Consider the following 23,273-nt stretch of genomic DNA (forward strand, 5'->3'; position numbering starts at 1 on the left):
GGAAGTGATTTGCGTAAAACTTTCCATGGGCCATTCTCCATGCCTTCCCCCTTCCCTTCCGCCAGCATGATGTTGTGATGATGTGTTGAACATGCCAGAACCCTACCATGGAAGAAACTTGGGCCCCTAAATAAATGCTTAGAGGAGACTTGTCTGTACTTCAGGATTTTACATGAAAGAGAAAGACACATCTATGGTTTTGTGCCAGTATATATTTTTGCGTTTGTTTGTTGTAGCAGGTAGCATAAAAACCAAAAAACCAGATCTACAGCCATTGAGTCAATTCTGACTCATAGCGACCCTATAGCATTACCTTAACAAATATATTCACATTATGGTAATGGAATTTTAGTTTGCTTACTACTCACTATGTTTAAAAAAAAAAGACACTAGCTAATATTTAGCACTCATACTAACCTGTTGAAGTAGTTGGAATTGCCATTTTACAAATGAGGAAATTAAGGCTTATAAAAGCTAAGGAACTTGTCTGAGATGACAGTTCATAAGGTTGCAGAGAGAGGATTTGAACTCAGGTCTGCAAGGCTCCAAAGCTTATTTGAGTTCTTTAAAATAAACCACTCTGCAGCCCAAGAGGAAAGTACTATATAAACTGCACATAGGGCACAGATTTATTCATTCATTTATTAAACAAATATTTATTCTGTGCCGACTTTGTTCCATCTCTTATCCTAGGCATTGGAGACAAAACATCCTTTCTATTAAGAAAGAGGAGTTGTAATTTAATTCTTGTTACCTAATGATCTTTTATGCAGATGATGCAACCTTGCTTGCTGAAAGCAAAGAGGACTTGAAGCACTTAACTGATGAAGATCAAAGACCACAGCCTTCAGTATGGATTGCACCTCAACATAAAGAAAACAAAAATCCTCACAACTGGACCAAAGATTGAAGGTGTCAAGGATTTCATTTTACTTGGATCCACAATCAACGCCCATGGAAGCAGCAGTCAAGAAATCAAATGACATATTGCATTGGGCAAATCTGCTGCAAAAGACCTCTTTAAAGTGTTAAAAAGCAAAGATGTTAACTTGCAGACTAAGGTAAGCCTGACCCAAGCCATGGTGTTTGCAATTGCCTTGTACGCATGCGAAAGCTGGATGATGAATAAAGAAGACCTGACGCTTTTGAATTGTGGTGTTGGCGAAGAATATCGAATATACCATGGACTGCTGAAAAAATGAACAAATCTGTCTTGGAAGAAGTACAATCACAATGATTCTTAGAAGCAAGGGTGGCGAGACTATGTCTCACATACTTTGGACGTGTTATCAGGAGGAGTCAGTCCCTGGAGAAGGATATCGTGCCTGGTAAAGTAGAAGGTCATCCAAAAAGAGGAAGACCCTCAACAAGATGGATTAACACAGTGGCTGCAACAATGGGCTCAGGCATAGCAACGATTGTGAGAATGGCACAGGACTGGAAAGTGTTTCATACTGTTGTATACAGGGCTGCTATGAGTCAGAACCGACTCCCCGGCACCTAACAACAACAGTAATGATGATCTGTAGGAGCCCTGATGGCAAAGTGGTTAAAAGCTTGGCTGCTAACCAAAAGGTTGGCAGTTCAAATCCACCAGCCACTCCTTGGAAACCCTATGGGGCAGCTCTACTCTGTTCTATAGGGTTGCTATGAGTTGGAATCCACTCGATGGCAAGCGGTGTTAATAACCTGTAGGAGCCCTGGTAGTGCAGTGGTTAAGGTGCTCAGCTGCTAACTGAAAGGGTGGCAATTCGAACCCACCAGCTGCTCCTAGGGAGAAAGATGTGGCATCTGCTTCCTAAAAGATTTACACCCTTGGAAACCCTATGGGGCAATTCTCCTCTGTCCTATAGAGTCACTATGAGTTGGAATCCACTCAATGGCGACTGGTTTTGAATGATCTGAATTCTAAATGTACCTTCTAGTTTAAGTTACTACCAGGATATGCTGGAAGTACTAAGAAATCTCTCTCAGTATCTAATTTAGTGATTGGTAGTATGCTAAATGGAATCCAAACAGTCAAGAAGAATGAATAAATGACTGATACTGAGAAATGTTAGCCTTAGGAATACCTGATTTAATGAAGAGGGTTTTCTCTCTGAAATTTAGGAGGGACATTCCCACGGATTAACAGATGTGGTGAGGGCAAGAAAAGGAAACTTCTAGTATATACTTTGTCTGGATTATTGTCATATCACAATTGGCACATTCTGCCAAATTCATAACGGCACAGTCTCACAGAAAAAGCCATGATATTTAAATAATAGAAAAATGAGCTGATGGGTCGTTATTACAGAAATTTACCAAAATACTTAGTGGAAGAGCAAAAATAAAAGTTCACATTTTTCAAATACATGAGTGTATAATCCATTGTAGTTTTACAATACTCACCCTTAGATGTCAATCCGCTTAAGATTTACTACAATTTGATAAGATCAACATACTGCCGGAGAGTCGAGTCCCACTCATAGCACCCTATAGGACAGAGTAGAACCGTCCCATAGGGTTTCCAAGAGTGTAAATTTTTATGGAAGCAGACTGCCAGAGCTTTCTCCCACAGAGCGGCTGGGTGGTTTGAACGGCCACACTTTTGGTTAGCAGCCCAGTGCTTTAACCACTGTGCCACTAGAACTCCTCAGATGAGACCAGGAGACATATTATAGGGTCACTTTGAGTTGGAATTGACTGGAAGGCAACAGGTTTTGACTCACAAGATACATATTTTGATGTTAAAATTGGAAACAATTGAAAATCCTAGCGGGTAAAAGATACCTGGTAATTCAGGACACCACTACAACTCTCAGAGTTAAGTATTTAAAAGTGTCAGAGACACTCTTTTTAGTGCCGATTTCAGAAGGGACTATTACACAAAAAAAAAAAAGTTACTATAGAATATAAATCGGACCCAGTTTTGTGTTTTATAGCAAGAAGCCTATAACTGAATCATTTTGCCAATAGGACTGTTATAGGTCTGATAATTATGGAAATAATTTATGTACATTTTAGAATAGGATAGGATTAGGATATGGATTATGTTTATCGAACAGTTCATGGCTTATTGGGAAATATGGCAAAAGGAAAGACAGCAACCAAGGACTTCACTCTCAGATCTGCTTCTTAAAATGGCAAATTTTGTTCTAGAATGCTCGGATAAAAAAGTTTCCCTTAAAATTGGAGAAGATTGATTTTAAAATATTAAAAAAAAATTAGATTTCCTACTTTTGCCCACAATCCCAATACTTATGCATTCCATAACAGAAAAGATGTAGACATACAGGTAAAAACACAACCCACAATATAAATACCAGTGGAAAAAGTATAAAAGGACTTTTATTATGCAGTTGTCAGAAAAGTATTGCAAAAAGATTATCTTCTGACCCGATATTGAGTTTAAGGACATGGAAAAACAGAGAAGGAAGTGTATAGCAGAAGGAGGACGTGGTATCTTCTACAGAAAGAAGCCAAAGGCATTAAAAAGAATTTTGCCTTGGGAGAAAATAACACGAGTATCAACAAGGCTAGAACCACTGGGTGGAATACTAAAGATTTTTGCCAGGTGTTTCCAGAACCGACAAAACATGGTCTCCGAAAAAAGTAACCTTCTTGTTTTATAACTCTCTGGAGTATAATGTATGGTAAAGAAATATTGCCATTTTACAAAAAGTGTCTCCATTGCAAATATTCTCAGGGGCCATGAACTTCAAAAGAAATAATGAAACGGTATCTTCGTCGTGAATGCAATAAATCATGGCTTCCCCAAAGTCAATGAAAACTAGTATTTCTTAAAAAGGTGGTAATTTCAAGAATGAATTAGGACTCCACTGCAACCTACCTAACAGGGTCCATAGGGGTCGGAATGGACTCGACGGCAACGGACTTTTTTTTTTTTGCAACCTGTCTAGTTGGTGTGGTTATGCGTGCTCACAGGGAGCGCTGTGGATTGCTAGCAGGTCGGAAAGGTGTGCTTGGGCAGCACAGCGATGTGTCCTAGGACAGTGGGGCTTCGTTTCGCGTTTGGGGATGGGCAGGAGCCCCTCCTCCCTGAGGTCCAGACGGGTGGGTAGCCCGCGCCGGGCTCCAGCTCCCTGGGTCCGCTCTCCATCGAGCCCCGCCCACCTCAGGGGCTCCCAGGTGTCTGCCCTCGCGCCTCGCCTGACCTCCCTGAGGAGCCGCGGTGGTCGGGCGGAGCTGCCCTTCCCGGCGGCGCGCGTCTGCGGCTGGGGCGGGTGGGTGCGTGGGGGCAGGGAGCGGGCTCTTCCCGCGAAAGCCACCGGGAGGGCAGCCACAGCTCCTGGGCCTCGGATGCCCGCCCGGGGCCACGAGGGCGCCGGGGAAACCCAGAACTTCCCGCCCGGGAACGACTGCCCCCACTCCAGGCTCTGGCTGGCTGGGGGGATGTTCTCGCGAGAGAAGGAGAGGGGGCGCCGGGCGCTGCGGGTTTGGGGGGCCCGGCAAGGAGGGGAGCAGAGGCGGCGGGCAGGGCCGGGGACGCGGGGAAGCCGCTCCCGCCAGTCGCCGAGAGCCAGCCCCTGACGTCAGGAGTTTTCCTCAAAGTCAACAACAAGCCCCGCGGCGGCGGCGGCTGCGGCGGCGGCGAGAACCGAGCGGCGGCCCCGAGAGGGAGGAAGGAGGGGGCGGGGAGGCGGCGGCGGGGTCCCCCAGGCGAGGCGCGGCCCGGCGGAGGAGGCCACAGACGCCCCGACCCTGCGGGGCGCGCCCCGGGGCCCCGAGCCTCCGCCCCCCGCCGCCAGGCCGGCCGGCCCCGGCCCCCGCCCGAGCGGTGTTTTCTGGTGATGAATTGAATTTGTAGCCGATATCCGATTCCCATGTAGAGTCTCCGCCTCCTCCTCCCCCCGCCGCCGCCTCCCGCTCCCTCCTCCTCCCGCCGCCGCCGCCGCCTCCCGCTCCAGCTCCGCGGCCCGGCCCGGCCGGCTCCCTCCCTCCCACCCCTGCAGCCCTTCGCTCGTCCGCCCGCCCGCCCGCCCGCCGGCCGCACCGGGCTCCAGGGGGGCCAGAGGCTCTGCGGGGTGGGGGGAGGACAGGAGGGGAGGAGGAGGGAGGGGGGACCCCCGAGTCGCCCCCTCTCCTCCCCCCGCCCCCCCGGCTCCATCCTCCGCCGCCGCCCGAGCAGCTGCGGGGCCGCCGCCGCCGCCTTTGCAGGTAACAGCCACCGCCCCCCACCCTCGTCCCCCTCCCCGCGTCTGCTGTACTCTCGCCGGCCCCCCGGCGCGGTCCTCCCTCGCAGCCTCTCTCCGGCGGGGGGTGGCGGCGGGGGTGGGGTGAAGCAGGGGCGTCTGGGCTGTCACCGCGCCGGGGAGGTGGGCGCCGGGGGCATGGGCGGGGGCTGGGTCACTGGAGGCTTTGGGGTGTGGGTGGGGAGGCCGAGGGATGCCCGCTGCGGATGACACTGACAGCCCCTCACTTTCCGGGGGCAGCCGGGGGGCGACGGTGCACGGGGGCCGGGGAGGGGTGTTCTCGGCCTAGCCGTACCGTCCGTGTCTGGGCTGCTCCGGCCCCGGCGCCTCTAGTCTCTGCGCAACTCTCGGTGCTTCCCCGCGCCCCTCCCGCCTGGCCGCGCGGCGTGGGGAGGGGGCGCCGGCCTGGCCTGGGGTGGCGGCGAGGTTATGTAACGCGTGGAGCGGCCGGCGTCTGTGTGTTTGGGTGGGGGGGAGGGTGCTGTCTGCCGCGCGCCCTGGCGCTGGGGCTGTCTGCGCGCGTGGGGTGGGGTGAAGGCAAGGATGCGCAGGAGTCCCCGGGGTCTCCTGCCTCCCCAGCCCACCCGGCGGGCGGCGCGCAGGAAAAGACGGCCCTGGTGGGGTGGGGGGTGTGTGGGAGGTGGGTAACGCGCTTGTCTGTGTTTTTAATAGTAGTGGGGTTTTGATCCGCTTGGGAGTTGTGTGCTAAGAATAGAAATGTGCGGAGATGCTGTCGCGGCTGGCGGCGGCGGCGGCTCAGGCTGCAAGTAAACAAACCAGCCTCTTCCTCGTCCACCTCCTTCCCCTGCGCATCGGTCAGCATCAGCCATGATGCTGGTGGGGCCCTTCAGAGCCAAAGTTAAAGCCTAGCTGGTTGCTGTGTTCGTCCTGACGCCTGGGCAGGGTCACCCGGTGTTTGGGATTTCCCGGGAATCCACAGCTAGGCTAGAGATACTGAATCTCTTTGGGGCCAGGTTTTCAAATATCAGTACTTACTGTTTATCTTCTGAAAGCAGAGGCGGTGCATACGCATAAGTCAAGGTTAGGATGCTTACATTGCTTACATCAGAATACGCTATGATGAAAATAAAACCAATTTTTTTCACCAGTGTCTTATATTGGTTGAAAGCCCAGTAGGTTGTAATTGATACCCTTCCAAATAGAAATTGAACATTGAAATCTATGTATTTGTATTGATTAAGTTAGGATAAAATGGTCACGCTTTGTTCTTAGTTCATCTTGGAGCTAAAGAATATAAAATAATGATTTTTCGCAGTTAATACATGGCCAGTTGCTTCAGATCGTCAATTTAGACTTGTTACATATTTGGTAAAGCATCGGAGTGTTATATCTAAGGCTGTAAAATCACTAAGACAACTACTGAGTTTTGTTTTTGGTAAGAGCTGATTAGGTTATATATTCAGTTAGGAACTAGTTGAAAAAACAAAGGTAGAAGAGTCCAGTAAAGATGGTTTGGGAAATAATGATTAAGACGGCACTGGGTTTTTGGGTCTTCAGAACTTGAGTGTCATTCGTGAAATACATGTAAACAAATATCCATATATCTTGAAGGTGGTTGTCTAAAACATGAAAATGTTTTTATTAAAAGGTCTATTTATGAGTAGGTTATTAGCCTTCCGAGGTACATGACAATACAGATTTGTATACAAGCTATATCGGAACTCTAGGGTTTTTTAAATTATTACATAATTTGATTTTGAAAGCTTATTAAGAAGATTGCATTTGAAGATGTACTTTTTTTTCCCTTACTGAGATTAACCCCGGTATCTTTGATTCAAGCTTCTGATTTTGAAATGGTAGAGTGCATATATCACATGAATGGGACAGGCATTTGGGTTTAGTTAAATGTAGGGTTTTTTCAGTTTCATGTTTGCGTTTTGTACTTAGAGTTTTAAGTTTTATTATTTTAAAAATACTATTTAGTCTAAGGTGATTTTGCAAAAAAGTTTATGAACTTATTATATGAATTTTGCCCTACTATATTTAGCCTCTCCTTAATTATTTGTGAATTGTTTTCCAATTTAAAATTAATTTTTAGTTTAATGATCTTGACATTGACTCTTAGTTTAAGTTGTGTATATCACTATTTAAGGGTTCTGCTTTGGACTCTTTTTTGCTTACAGCGCCAAAAGACTGTTAAGTTTCACTGATTCCACTATTTGAGTCTAACTGTGTGCTAGGGGCTGATTTGAATAAAAACTTTTAATATTTACATTTCATTCAGAAGATCACTAGCGTTAGGAAAAACTTGCTTTCAGAATCATTGGACATCTAAGCACATTTTAGTGAAACTTGCTATTGGACAAATGTACCAAGCATAGGGTCTTGTGCTAATAAAGTAGGGACTAAATCAGGATTTTTAAAAAGTATTAATTTTGATTTAAATATATAAGACATTTTCTTTCTTATAAAATTCAACGGACATTTCCAACTATTTGGGTTTCTTTTGAAAGAGGAACCTGTTTTACAAACTGATTTTGTAGAAGTTTAAACTTTTTGCAAACTTTGCATACTTTTCTGAAAAGATAACTGTACTTTATTTTGTTTTACCGTTTAGTTCAAGAATTCACCATTTACAAGTTAAGACAATTATTGTTAACGGTGTGTTAGTTTTTTTTTTTGATCTTGTCTTTATAGAAGGAGCCCTGGTGGCGCAGTGGTTAAAGTGCTGGGCTGCTAACCCAAACCCGAGCACCCACCAGCAGCTCCATGGCTGAAAGCTGTGGCAGTCTGCTTCTGTAGGGACTTAACGGTCTTGGAAACCCTGTGGGACAGTTCTGCTCTGTCCTGTAGGGTTGCTATGAATCGGAATCACCAGTGGGTTTGGTTTTTTGGGTTGTTCTTATAGTATTAAAGAAATAAAGTATTTAAATATAAAACCATTTAGATTTAAGTAACATTCAGGAACAGAAAAACCAACCATATTCATTTTGTTTTAACCAACTCAGCCTTGTAATTTGACTTGCATTTTAATTTTTCTTAATATCAATGAATGCACATAGTTTTTGTATAAGATTTGTGTTGGGATATTTAAATCATTTAAAATTAACTCTTCTTACCTCCAGATGTTAGAGTGTGCATCAGTATTCTAACTCCTGGTGTCACAGAGTATGTGCTTTTCTAGAGTTGCCTGAAGCTAGCCCTGAATCATTTACTGTTAAATGTTTTATCACCAGTTTTTATGTATGATGGGCTAGATTCACTTTAGAGTTAATGCTAGCCAGTACCTGGTGAGCATTTGCCATGTATTAATTCATTTAATCTTCACAACAACCTCTGCTACACTTTTGAAAGTGATTTTCACATGAGAAAAACACTTACTTTGGCATCGTAAAAATCTGTTTTAACTTTCCTAATTTTAAAACATTTTTTATTTTAGTCTCTTTCATAACTTGTTTGCACCATTATTAGAGTTTGCAGTGACATTGCTAAATTTAGGTAAGGTAGTGGAATCAAAGTAGTAAGAAAAGTGTCCTGAAACTGTTAATGACTGATGTATTAACATTCCTTTTCATTTCACTTGTTTCAGATACCAAATTAAATGCCTCAAATGTGTACGTATTTTACTGTAGCATCATAGTAGTTCTCAAGTTAGATGTAAACACATTTCCTTTACTGGGTTATCATCAAGTACTAGTCAATAGATGCTTCTTGACCTGTGGATTTCTATTTTAGTTCTCTTTTCAGTATTGCTTATACTGAAAACGATATTATTTTGTGAATTTTTTTCCAACTTAAAATTAATTTTTAGTGTAATGATCTTGACATAGACTTTTAGTTTAAGTTGTGTATATCACTATTTAAAGGTTCTGCTTTGGACCTTTTTTTTTTGCTTATAGCTGCAGAATACTGTAGAGATTTTGTGTTTCCAACTGGGTATATTTTACTAATACTCAGAGGAAAAAGTAAAAAAAAAAAAAAAAAAATTTACTGGGAGAAAACACAAAAAAGATTTTCAAGTGAGGAATTTTCCCCCCTAGTTTTGAGTAAGAAGGCCTCTAAGTACATTTTGTTAAAGGAGAGATGTGGAGGAGAGCCAGTGTTTCACCAACCAGTTTTTAGCTCAAATTTTATCAAAGTTAAATTTTGTAGTTTGAATGTTTTATCTTCCTAACTATACATTCAACTTTTTGAGGACAAAGTGTGTGCAAACGTGATACTGCCGCTTACAGTGCTGTCTATACCTGAAGTAGATAACCAGTAGGTTTTGTAGAATCACAAATATTAGCTCTGGGAGAGCTATACAGCTATTGGGAGTTTTTCTGATTCTCTGGGTTTTATGGCTAAGGAAACTGAGGCACAGTTAAAGTGACCTTATACATCATCGCTCAGGTAGGCAGAGTTGGGAACAAGGACCCGCGTTCTTTGGTCCTTCCGGTGCTCATTCTAGTAACACCACTGTGATGAGCCTTGTTAGAGGATTGCATACGTACTGGTTAGCTATCAGTTTAACCGGGTGGTAAATCTGTGAGACTGATTTTTTGTCAACTAGTGGACCATGTACCAATTGTATTTCATATGTATGTGTGGATTGTTTTCACTTTATAATCAGGGAGGTCTCCAAGACAGATTTCAGAAGGATTTTACATGTGTATGGAAAAGTATTATTGAAAAAATTGCCAACTATACAACCAAAATCCTTTTAGTAGCAATTCTCAACCTGTTCAAGTTGTTACAGGTGCCTTCACACAGAGATAAACCATGCTTTATGTGAGAAATGTAGTGACAGCTTACCAATGGCTTGTTCAGTGGTTTAGGTGAACCAGAGCAATCCAATGAGCTTTTTCCTAGTTGTTTCAAATTAGGGCATTAAGTATGCTACCTAGCACACATTGCTATTTTATTTGATTCATCATGGACGTGTTGGTTGAATTGGAACTCAGATACCCCCAAACAGGCATAGAGAAGAGGAGAAAAATATGTAATTGTATCTGTATTTTAACATTTGTAAGGTTGCTTTTTTAAGAATTCTCTTGGCATTTTGGAAGAACTATTATTTTGTGTGAAAGTTAGAAATTTTCTTCTTTGCTTATTTTGCCATAGTGTGAAACTCAGTGAAGATATCTATAGAAAGGTTTTTAAGAACTCTTTCAAAGTGCATTAATATACTCTAAGCAGAGGAAAGTTATCCAATATATAGAGTTTGTGTGATTTACTTCATATATGATATGCCTTTAACAGAATAATGCTCTTAAAAGGAACAGGCTGACTTAGAATTATTTGAGGTGCAGGCCACTTTGTCTTGAATTCCTTTCTACCTCAGTATTTTTCTTCTACAGACCCTGTTTAAAAGTTTGATATAGCCCTATGCTTTTATTATGGCAAGTATTGGTTTTACCTATTTCTTGAAATCAGCAAATGCCATAAAATTATATTACAGTTGCCCTTGACCATCACTGGGACCCTGGTGGCACAGTGGTTAAGTGTTTGGCTGCTAACCAGAAGGTCAGCAGTTCAAATCCATCAGCCACTCCTTGGAAACCCTGTGGGGCACTTCTGCTCTGTCCTGTAGGGTTGCCATGAGTCAAATTTTACTTGATGGCAAGAAGTTTGACCATCATTAGTATTTCAAGGTAGTAACATTCTATTGTATTTGAACATTAGTTGTCTTTAATGAATTCAGTTTAGCTAGTATATCAAAAAGTGTATTTTATGTAATGTTAATTATAGCAAGAGTTTGTAGTTTAGAGAAAGTTGTAGAATTGTAGCTTTTAACTTAAACAGTATAAGAAATTATTACCCTTTGAATTTTGTTCTTATTCATAAAAAGAATTGCTGGAGTACCTTTTAACTTTATGTCAGCCTATATTTAGTTTCTGTTGTTATAATTTAGTATGTGATGCTGTAATTATATTTAGTTTTTAATGTATTTGAAGATATTGTGCTTTACTGGACTGGTGAGAATAAAACTTGACACTGAAAAGATGTTCAGAACTATTTGGAAATGTTAACTACGTAATTTTGAGAGTTCATGTTATGGTATTTGGTAGAAAACTCCCCAGATTGAATGGTAGGTAGTTACTCTGCAGCTAACAGTTCTTGTAGCTTCAAAATTGTGAATGCAGTAGCTACTCTACAGGTATCTTTTGTAAGAGTCAAATGAGGTGGCATTTGTGAAAGCCCATTGATAACAAATCATGGATTTGTTACACTACACATTTTTGAGTAGATAAAATTTTTAAAGATGTGTGAAAAAGTTTAATTATTAAAATTGAATGGTTGGTTGCCATAAGTAAATGACTATTTTTTAAAAATTCTTGAATAATTAAGAAAATGTGCCATTCTTTCCCGTTTTTCTTCTGTGATGGATAATTGTGAGCAATGTTGATGCTTGTCTTTTTTTTTTTAAGAGCCAAAACTTAATGTCAACAAAAATAATTAAAAGACATCAATATTAAGAGCCCAAAACTATAAAGACAACAACAACAACAATAAAAGCAGCTACTTAGGCTGCTTCCCCAACCCCCCCCCCCCCCAAAAAAAAAAAAAGGTTTTTACTTAGGCTGCTTATATACGACCAAATACCTCATGGTATTTAGTTCCATGGTTTGGAGGTTTAGGGTCATGGTTTCATCAGACATCCAATTAATTGGCCAAACAACCTGTTTAGTACTTCTGTTTTACCTGCTAGTTCGTTGCATAGTGCCTGAGGTCTTAAAGGCTTGCAGGCAGCCAACCAAGGCACAACAATTGTTCTTTATTTGCCTGGAGAAACAGAGGAAGAAGGAAAGTCAGGAATAGAAGGAGGAAATGGAATGTGTTGCTAATTGCCCCCATGAACAATTGCCTCGTTTGCCATGAGACCAGTACTGGATGGTGCCCGGCTACCATTACTGAACATTTTTATCGAAGATTCAATAGCAGAATCCTGATCAAAAGGGGTAAAATGCAGAAGATTTCAAATCCTCATGGACTCAGACCTTCTGGAGCCATGGAGGCTGGATGAACCCCTGAAACCATTTCCCTTAAATCTGTGAACCTTAAATCAGAAGGTTCTCCTGATAGTTTAGTTGAATTAGTAAAGAACGTTGCCTTGAGCGTTGTGCTCTTTTACGAACTATCTTTATGGGATCAAATTGACAACAGCAACTTCAAAGATTAGATTGGAAATTTAGAGGGGTGTGAGTTAACTCTTTCAAGACACAGTTATTTTTCTTTTGGATTTTTCGTTGATAGTATGTGTTTTCACTAATGAAGGCATGCTGACTACAGGACCAATTCAGAATTTTTGTTATGAGTTATGGATATTGATACTCATTATCTGGCATCACATATGTCCTGGTGGTCTCTGGATGACATAAATCTTGCTGATATGGGTCAGTGATAAAATTAGGTTTAAATTTTATTTCTTGAAAATGTGCAAAACATGAGGTAAAACATGAAGGCACCTGGCAATGACCGCACATAAATTTTGTTCTAGTCTCCTTCTTCTTAGCCTTTTTATTATTTTTCATGAAACTTTTCAAAACATGGTACAATGCATTCTTCCTTATTGCAGAAGCAGTACTTATAGCCCAAATAAATAAATAAAGCCAAGAGTTTTTTTTTTTTTTAATTTTAGGACGATTACCACTACAATACATTCTTCATTACTGCAAAAGCAGTACTCAGAGGCAAAACAAGTAAAACTAAAGGAATTTGAATCTCAGGAAAATTACCACTACTATATGTTCTTCATTATAACAAAAGTAGTACTAACAGCTAAGAAGCAGAAACAGCTGCCCTGGAATACTGCAGAACTGCTCACAGTGGTGCATTCCACATGTTACATGTCGGAGCAATGATTGGACCCTCAGATTGAAAGCAGGATAGGAACAATTTATAGGAGTTCCAGTCTCTTGAAAAGTGCTGCTGCAATGCATTATCCTTTATTGGAAAGGCATTATTTACTGAATATTACATTATTCAAAAGATAGGAAAGAAGGGAGCCAGTGATACCTGGAAACAATGACTGGCATAAAGGAGAAAATGGCCGCTATGACTGAATGAAGACTGGTGATAGCTTATTCTCACCATAAGTACATTCTCATGAGAATGTAGTAGAAGGGAAACTACTGAGGAGGCAGACCTGTCAAAACCTGTCAGCATTTTAGGAAATTCTTGCATCTGGGAGGCATCACCTAAGACAATGCTTGATCTACACAAAAATGAGGTTCCCACTCAGGATTTTTGAGTTTCACGCATTTCAGAGTCTCCCACCTTGAGGCTAAATGTGTTAAAATTGGGCTGCCCCCTTTCCAAAGAACTCCAGAGGCATAAAAAGTGGGTAGGCTACCCTATGGCCCACGGATCTTGAAAGGGTTAATGTGGGAGGGACAATTTGGAAAAGGAGGGTGAGAATGGTGGAACAACTTGAACCTAATCAGAGACACTGAGTTGTAGAAATTGTTGAATTGGTGTATGTCCTGCTCTGTATATGCTCAACAACATCCAAAAAAACCAAAAAACAGCCAAAAGAATGTTGAAGGAAAAGATAATTTTAATGTGTTTAATGTGTTGCAGTTAGTAGAGGTCTATAGGAAACACTAATGAATGGGGAAGAATATTATAACTTTAAGTGTTTAATATAGGTGCTTCCATAGTCCTTAAATTTAGTTTTGTTTTTAAGATGGTTTAATCCCATTCTCCTTGTTGACTTATGATATTAATTTACTTTGCCTGGTCTTTAATAGTTGTGGAAATCTGTGTCTACTTTCCTTCATTCATTCCAGTTTGTTGAATGTCCCAAGCATTGTCAGATTGCCTGCCTAAATTATAATGGGATCAAATAAAGTAAAAGATATGAAAATGTTTTGTAAACTGTAAAATGACATTGAAATACAATTATTATCAAATTTTCAAATAGTTCTCAATGAAGGTACTTTTAGTGTAACTGCTTTGTGTCACTTCTGAATCAAATTTGCCAAGAATTTTCTGTGAAACTTTTTATAAAAGTGGGGAAAAAATTAGATTATTCAACATTGAAATATTTAATGGGATAAGCTTTAAAGAAAAATAAATTTTGTCTGTTATAGCTCATTGGATAGCATAAAATTCTAGACAGGTGAGGACTGTTGGAGGAGGTGAAATTCGCTCTGTCCTAGGAAGCAAATTACAAACCTAATATCTACCTTATTGTTTTTGCAGATCAGTGTTTTTAGTAACATGAAAGGCTGGATAGGAGACTGTGGATGATTTGGGGCACATGAGTTGAGAGAGTAGCATAGTTATGCGGTTCATCCATCCATTTTTCTGGTTACCTAAAATTTATGCCTGTGTTCCTGGACCACTACGACTGTATGTCTGGACCATGTTTTTTGGTCCCCTTCTATGGAAGTGGTTTAGTGAATTCAATTGTATGTTGACGTTTTGCTTTTTTGATGGAGAGGAACAATAAGAAATAGCTCTGAAACTCATTGCTCTGTGTATGGGGGTGATGTTTTCGAGGACTTTGTTTATTACACTGTAAGCTATTTTATGAAGACTCATGGAATAAATTTTTGATTTTTATCCCAGGAAGAATGGTAATTGTATTCCTTCTGAGAAACTCTTTTTTTTCTTTTTTAAAAAGTTTATGGATACTGTAAAATGGAAACTGATTGTATCTCCTTACTTGCATTGTCTTCCTGAAAGCTTTGTGCCAGATTTGTGGCCCTCCTTTCACACATACGTAGACTCTTGACTCTAGCTTCTTTTTACCTAAGGCAGTACAGTTCTGGAGTTACGAATGCAGGCTTGAAGTCAGATAGCCTGGGTTCAGATCTTTTCTCCATCTTTCATTAGCTGTGTTTGAGTTGGGCAAGCTGCTTAATCTCTGCAAGCCTTAATTGCCCTGTCTATAAGATGGAGTTAATAGTACCCTCTTAGAATTGTTGTTAAAGTAACCTGAGAATAATAGATCTAAGTACCTGTATTAGTTCTTGACACTTCTTGAAAGTTAATATTTTTTCCACTTTAATATTCCCTTTGTTTCACTTTTGTTGTCTACTTAAATAATTGATTTTATATTGTGTATTTTTTGTAATCTACCCAAAATATTTCTTGGAACAACACAGAGTAAGAATACACAAATGTTGGTTTCTTGGCCCATGGTATTTTACGTAACGTACAGCAATTAAAAACATTCATAATTGCTTTGCCAAAACTATTTCTGAAATTACAGGGATTTTGAAAGTAGGCATACATGAAGATTTGCTTTTAGGTCACTGAACTTTCATCTCAAACTCACATCACCCTACAGATTTTCCCTATTGTATGTGTAGGTGGGACAGAGCTTTTCTTAAGACATTTCTGTTGCAACATCTTATGGTAAAAGTTTCACTATCATTTGAAATCCGTCACAAGACCGGGGAAGTGCATTCATTCTAGAACTATTTAATAAATAAGTTCCCAAGTTTGAAGAACTAGACTTTTATGTGAGGTCAGGCCAGTTGAAGACATTTACAAAGAATTAGTTGTTTGTTATTGCTATGTGCGTTGCAAGAATGGAAAAAAAAAAAGAAATTCTTTCTTCAATACTTCCTTCCAGGCTGAGTCATCACTAGAGAGTGGGAAGGGCAGCAGCAGCAGAGAATCCAAACCCCAAAGCTGATATCACAAAGTACCGTTTCTCCAAGTTGGGGCTCAGAGGGGAGCCATCATGAGCGATGTTACCATTGTGAAAGAAGGTTGGGTTCAGAAGAGGGGTAAGTGCTCCACAAAACCGAAAACTACATGGTTGGTAAGACTGCTGAACAGTTAATGGTGTGCTGGAAATTGATGTTTTTTGTTTGCTTTTTGATGCTGTTAACAAAGTCAGTTGTGGCATGCTGTGTTCAGTAAAAGTGAAATGATATTTAACATATGTGTTAGGAATTTGCATGTTACTTAGGAATTTCTTTGTCGTTCTTGTTTTTAATAATTTATAATGCAGTTGTGAAGCCAGGTTTGACTTTGTGATGTGTTGTGTGCATTCATGTTACAGAAAGTTAATATGGCATTTTCTGCATTTCTACAATGTGGCATAGTATCTTAAAAAGCTGATCTAATATCTAGAAAAGTATTTGTCCTGTATGCATTTGAAAACACGTAAATACATAAATAAAAGTATTTAATTACATTAAGCTGATTTGGGTGGTGGCAGGGGAAGGGCTTAAAAAGTAGTAAAGGGGGAAGGATTTGCCTACAAATTTAAGGACTAAACTATCTCATAAATTAGGTAAGTAAAGTCCTAAAATAGAAGGCCAGATAAGAAAAACTTTTCTTCAAATTTATATCTAGTTCCATAATTTTATTTCTCATAATCTAGTATTTCTTGTTCACTCTTACTTTAGATAATTCAAATGCATCTTTTATTTTTTAATTAAAGGAAGAACACCTTAATATATAGCTTAGCTTATACTTTGTGAGATCATCTGCTTGTGTGGTCATCAATGTGTTTATTAGAAATCTAGAGTTTAGGTGAGTTGCTAGGCAACACACTAACAAATTCTTTACCCACATGCCCAAGGATGAGGACTACCCCATTTCCAGAATTTTTTAGTTCCTGTGTATCTATTGTCTGGTTAAAAGTTACCTCTTAGATATTGATTTTAGTATCATTTGAAGGCCTGTATTTAATACCTATGCTGAAGAGTTGTCAGTAGTAAAGTGTGATTATGTGTTACTGAGTTTTTGAAAATCAGCTTTGTAGAGGTATAATTTACATGCAGGGAAAGTGACCAGTTTTAATTGTGCAGTTTGATGAATTTCGACAAACGTAAAAACAGTTTTGTAACCAATATTACAGTTATATAGAGCATGCTCATGACCCACAAAAATTCCTTTGGTTCCCTTTTTAGTCAGCCCTCTTCCCTTAGTCCTAGCTTTCTGTTGCTACAGTTTTATTTTACTAGAGATTCACATAAATGGACTCGTATAGTACCTAGTCCTTTGTGTCTGTTTGTCTTTCACCTAGTGTAATACTTTTGTGATCTACCCATGTTGTTGTGTAGATAAGTAGTTTGTTCCTTTTTATTGTTGAGTAGTAGTCCATTATCTGGATATACCACCATTTGCATATTTCTTTACCAGTTGATGGTCATTTGGGTTGTTTCCAATTTTTGACTACTCTGAATAAATCTGCTATGAACATTCGATTACGTATCTTTGTGTGCCAATATGTTTTCATTTTTCTTGGGTAATTACCTAGGGATGAAATGCTGGGTTGTATGGTAAGTGTATGTTTAACTTTATAAGAAGTGTGTGTTTAAATTCATGAGAACTGCCAAACTGTATTACCAAGTGGCTGACCATTTGTATTGTTAAGTATCATTTCTTCCACGTGCTGTTGTACTTTTGGAAAGCATTTTCAGATTTCAGTGCTATGTGAAGTTTATTTGTGGTGTTGCTTGTTTTTTAATTTGTCTATTTATATTATTTTTCCTACTTTGTTTTTTTTGGGGGGGTGGCAAATCACTTCAGCCTTCTGGAGTTTAACTGTACTGGTTTCTAAAGTCTGCTCACACGACTGTCTTGAGGATTAATTGAGATAATGGATGTGAACGTGCCTTGACAGTTCAAACACTACTGTAAGCTGTTCCCATCTCCACATTTTACCAAGCGTTAGGGTGGCTGTTGAGTCTATTTAATTAATTGTGTCTGGACTGAAATACCGTAACAGAAGGTTGGTATATAGTGCATAGAAGGCAGGAAAAGGCACAAATGAATAACAATTTGTGTGTTTCCCGCACTGGTCAGGGGAGGGGGTGTGTAATGACTCTGTGTGTGTGTGTGTTTATTTAGAGGATTAATGGCCATATAAAAATAAGAATTTGAATAGTACACAAAACTATAAAATAACAAGTAAAAAAAATCTTTTTACCCTCTGCCTCTGTCAATTAGTTTCACTTTTCAAAGGTTACTATTTTAGACTTTTTCCATTTTTAATTCTTTTGCTGATTATTATCTAATATATGTGTGATTTTATATATTCTATTTTATATAGAATATTCTAAACTTTATTTTTTGGCCAATCAGTCTTAAGTAATCTAGTGTTTCCCCACTGTGAACAATGAAAAATTTAACTCTTAATACCTATTCTCCTTTTTTCTCACTGTCTTTGTTAGGTATATTTTTATTTTTACTTTTTTTTTGGTTGCCTCATAGTTACAACTCTAATTCTTGGACACTTTAGAAAGTTTTTAGGTGTCATCTCTAAATATGCTACTTGGTACATAGAAATCAGTGCCTGTCACCATCTCTACCTTGAATTCCTCACATTCCCTTGTCGACTTATGTTAGCTATAACGTTCATTTAATATTGACAAGGTTTAGCATAGTTGTATTTGTTGATTCTGAAAATCAATAAACAGTATTATGATTACATAAACAATACTGCTAAACGAAGCATTATGATGGGATCCATAATGGATTTCTTATACTGGATTTGTACTTAAGATCATCACATATCTTAGTTTGGCTTCTAGTTTGGACCATGACTTTGTTTTTCCTGGATTTTCTTAATCGTTGGTTTTTTCCCTTATTGGTAGAAGGGAAAAAACCAACGATCTTGTTCATCATATCCCTTGGTTATCCACCTTTTTAATCATACTATCTGTCAAAGCTGTAATATAAAACTGACTTCTTTCTGGATCTGATGCACAGTTAATATTATGCTATTTAATTGCATTCTTGGACAAGCTCTATGCTTTCTTAGATCTCATGTTTGTCTTTTGTTCTGGATTTCTTTTACGGTATTTCTAGAGTACTTTTTGAAGTAATTTTTTTTAGAACATGTGTGGGTACTTTTCAACACAATTTTTGAAATTATGTTTTCCACTTTCATACCAGGTTGATACCGTGGCTGGGTATAGAATTCAGGTTTAAAACAATTTTCCCTCAAAACTTTGAAGATTGCATTCCATTGCTTTTTAGTACCCAGTTTTACTTACAAGTTTTATGTTAATATGAATCATTTCTTTGTAAATAACCTGTTTTTTCCTCTGTAAGCTTTTTATATTGATGCCTCTTTATCCTTGAGGTTCCGAAGTTTAAGGAGGATGAGTTATAGTTCTTTCGATATTCATATAGTAAAGTATTTTTTGGGCCTTTGAATATGAGTATCTTTCTTCAGTTCCAGGAAATCTGTATTTCTTTGATTATTTCTTCTCTTTCACTTTTTTTTTTTTTCCCCTGGAGCTTGATTTCCTTGAGTTTTTTCTCCCAGTCCTTTAATGAATTTTTTATTTCAGCTATTATTTTATATTTCAGGGAACTCTTCCTAGTTCATGGAGTCCCTGTGTGGTGCCTACGGTTAATACTCTTGCTCCTAACCCCAAGGTGGGTGGTTCAAGTCCACCCAGAGGTACCTTGAAGGAAAGAACTGGCCATCTCCTTCTGAAAGTCAGCCAAGAAGCCCCTGTGGAGCACAGTTCTACTCTGACACACGTGGGGTTACCATGAGTCAAAATGGACTCAATTACAACTTTTTTTTTAAGTTTATAACCACCTGCTCTTATTTTATAGATACAATAACAGTCTTGAATCTTAGGACACTAACTAGATTTTATTTTTAAGTTTTTTTCTCTTCTTTGAGAGGAGAAATTTGTTTATTTTGATTCTTTTTTGGTCGTGTTAAGTTTTTTCAGGTGTCTGATGATCTGTTTGTCTGTTTATATTTACAAATGAAGAATTGAGTTTACTGGTAGTTTCATCTACTGTTTTGTAGGTCTTGCTACCAGCTCTGTGTATCCTCTTACCTACTTTTACAGTTTACTTGCTTTCGCTATGTTTATTACAAGTATCTCACTTGGTAAATGAGGATTTGTGATGGCAGTGTTTATGATAATATTTAACCATATACTTGAAAGCATTAATTGAAATAGTAGGGGGAAACCTAATTTGGCATTTTTTTTTCTTCCACCATCCTAATTTATTCTTTTTGAGATTTACAGTATTATTTTAATGATTCTGGGTTGCAGTCAAGTAAATTTCAATATATACCAAATGTTGCTTGACTGTATTTTGTTTCAAAGAATTTTCTGCCTGTGTACCTGGGCAGGTTATTGCCACATGAACTTTGGTGTACTCTTTTGAAAAGAATTATGAGAATGTGTACCTTCTGTACCTCACAGTGTGGTCGAGATAATGTGTCTAGGAGTGTTTCTAAACTATGACATACTTTATGAATAGAAGGTATTAATGTAAAAAAACTATAATGTAACCCTTAGCTTGAATATTAGTCTTTTTTTCATAAAGCCTGTATTTATGAATGAGTTCTTGATAGCTCCTTTTCACATATAATGTCATTTTATTTGTACTTCTGATGTGAATAAGGAAAATCTGGTGGCTTAGTGGTTAAGAGCTAAGGCTGCTAACCAAAAGGTTGGCAGTTTGAATCCACGAGGTGCTCCTTGGAAACTGCATGGGGCAGTTCTGCTCTGTCCTGTCGGGTTGCTATGAGTCAGAGTCAACTCAACGAAAATGGGTTTGTAATGTGAATAAAGTGCTTCTCTGTAAATATTGTCCTGGAAAAGAAAGAAAGGACTTAAAGATAAATACTGATATTGTGTAGAGTATAACCTTGGTTATTACCAAAAAAACTTTTCCATACTTTGCTGGAGCGGTTGAAAAATGACAAGTATTAATTGAGATAACACGTTATAGCATAGTATTGTTAGTGTTACAAATGAAAATAAATGAAACTTCATATAGTCAGCATGGAGTAAAGTATTGTCCTATATTTTCCTCCGTGTTAGACCTAGGAGAGCAACTCACAGCCTGGCCGCACATCAGTGTAGGAGGTGCCTGTGTGTGTACTAAAGACTTAGGACATGGTCTTGTTCAAAGGCCAGTCTGTATGTCTATGCTAGGCTACTCTCAATCTCTAACCTAGATGCCAAAAATTTTGCTTTCTTAGAGTTTGTTCCCCTACAGATAGTGGTGATATTTACTTTGTGGAAATTATTTTATTATCCTGAATATTATTTATTTAGAATCCAAATAATTTAGAATCTAAGGTATTATTTGTGCATTATTAACGTGTGACTTTAGTTTAAAGGTCCTAAATGATGAAAATAAGTAAATTGCAATAATGTACATGAAGAGTTTATTATAATTTATATAAAATTTCATTTGCTTAATAATACTGTTACTTAAGAACCTAAGTATTCACTTCTAAATGTGGAAGGTCAGTTCCTTCAGAACAAATTAAAATCTATAATGTATTTTTAAAAATAATATATTTAGCTACATTTAAGTACAATTTGAAATCTTACCATTTTGGAATTGGTGCAAATCTAAGACACTGTTTTATCATCAAAAATGTTTTGATTGATGAAAATGCTGCACGCGTACGTTCATTTCTTACGGTCTTTCTTACTAACAGGTGGAACTTTTGTGTTGTGTTCTGTTCTTTCTGTGTATCCACTTTGTGCGTTCAATTAATTTTTTCCCTTAGTTTGCCTTTTACTTATGATTTCCAGTTGGGGGATGTCTATAAATTTTGTCCTTTTCATGGTATTTGTCATATATTCTATCATATAGTTTGTTTAGATGAACTAGAGTGTTGTTGTTGTTGTTGTTAGGTGCCATCAATTCTGTGCCGTCTCATAGCAACCCTGTGCACAACAGAACAAAATGCTGCCCCTCTGGTGCCTCCTCAGAGTTGTTGGCTACGTTTGAGTCCAGTGTTGCAACTAGAGTGTTAGTAGTTGCTAACTCCAAGTTGAAAATTTTAAAAGTCTGTGAGATATCCTAAAAAATAGCTTAATCCTGTTATGCAGAATATACTTAAATAACATAAAATCTGTGAGCTGTTTGTGTTTTAGTGTGTGATTGTTGTGGTTTCGTCAAATTTTACAAGTTTTCAGAACAGAATGCGCATTGTTTTTGGTCCTTACCTAAATTCAGGCCTTTCCTTCTCCTCTACTTTGTGTGTACTTGTATGCTTTTTTGTTCATGTTTTATTCACAGTATGACTTTAGAAATAATTTATACAGTGATTAAGGAGAAAGAAAATGACTACGATTTCCTGTTTACTACCCGGCAGCCAGCTTTTTCCATAGAGCGTAAAGAGCTGCGGTAGTGACTCTGTAAACCACATGATAGATTAGAGAAGCTCGCTCTGACTGTTCAGGGTATAATGGAGAATATACGTGGAAGGATTGCATTCATTTTCTAATGGCATCAAAACTCTGAGATTTGACTAGTGCTTTTACAATAATATAAAAATTGTTTTTTTAACAATTTGAATATATTTGTTTTGAAAATTTTAACCAAAAGACAATGAAATGAAGAGACAACCATCAAATAATGACCAGCTTCCATATGCATTCTAAAGTTATTTATGGAATTCTGAAGTTGCTGTGTTTCACACATACACACATACTTTCGTCCCTTCCCAATCAACACTTGTTTTTTGTGTGTTGACCTTGTATCTGTAGCCTTGCTAAATTTGCTTTTTAATTTTAGTAATTCCTTTTTAAGATTTTCTATACAGACAGTCGAGTCATCTGCCAAGAGCAACAGTTGTGCTGCTTCCTTTCCAATCTTTATATGTTTAATTTCTTTTTCTGGTCTTATTTCAGTGGCTAGGACCTCTAGTACGATTTGAGCAAAAGTCCTGAGAATGAATATTTTTGCCTTCTCATCTTATGGGGAAAGCATTCATTATTTCACCACTAAATGTCATGTTAGTTGTAAGTTTTTCCTTGCTGCCCGTTATCAGGCTGAGAAAGTTTCTTTCTGTTCCTAGTCTACTGAGAGGTTTTTATCTTGTGTGGGTGTTGGATTTTGTGGAAAATGTTTTTTTTTTTTCTTTTTTCTCTGCATCTATTGAAATGACCATTTGGTTTTCCCCTTCATTTTGTTAATGTGGCGACTTTCTTTTATTGCTAGACTAAATCTCATTTGGTCATGATTTATTATCTTTTTAATGTATTACCAGTTTTGATTTGCTAATATTTTGTTAAAGATTTTTTGCATTTATGTTTACTAGAGTATTGGCCTGTCATTTTCGTTTCAGGTTTGCATATCATGCTTATATACTATAAGTAGGTTGGGAAGAGTTCCTCTTCTTCTATTTTTGATAAAAAAAGTATAAAATTGGTTTTATTTCTT

General features: G+C 38.7%; 1 protein-coding gene across 3 annotated transcripts in view; it reads left to right on the forward strand.

The window, feature by feature from the left end:
* Positions 1-5,000: 5,000 nt before the first annotated feature.
* The window catches only part of AKT3 (AKT serine/threonine kinase 3), a 325,618-nt gene continuing 307,345 nt past the window's right edge, over positions 5,001-23,273 (forward strand). The window contains exons 1-2 of one of the 3 annotated variants that reach the window (XM_049868135.1): positions 5,001-5,160; positions 15,724-15,880. In XM_049868135.1, the coding sequence (XP_049724092.1) occupies positions 15,835-15,880 (46 nt within the window). In that variant the 5' untranslated portion in view covers positions 5,001-5,160; positions 15,724-15,834. Of the gene's footprint in view, positions 5,161-15,723; positions 15,881-23,273 lie in introns of those variants that run through there. The other 2 variants (XM_049868133.1, XM_049868137.1) reach the window with 2 other exon arrangements.

Source organism: Elephas maximus, chromosome 24 (assembly GCF_024166365.1).
Source record: "Elephas maximus indicus isolate mEleMax1 chromosome 24, mEleMax1 primary haplotype, whole genome shotgun sequence".
NCBI lineage: Eukaryota > Metazoa > Chordata > Mammalia > Proboscidea > Elephantidae > Elephas > Elephas maximus.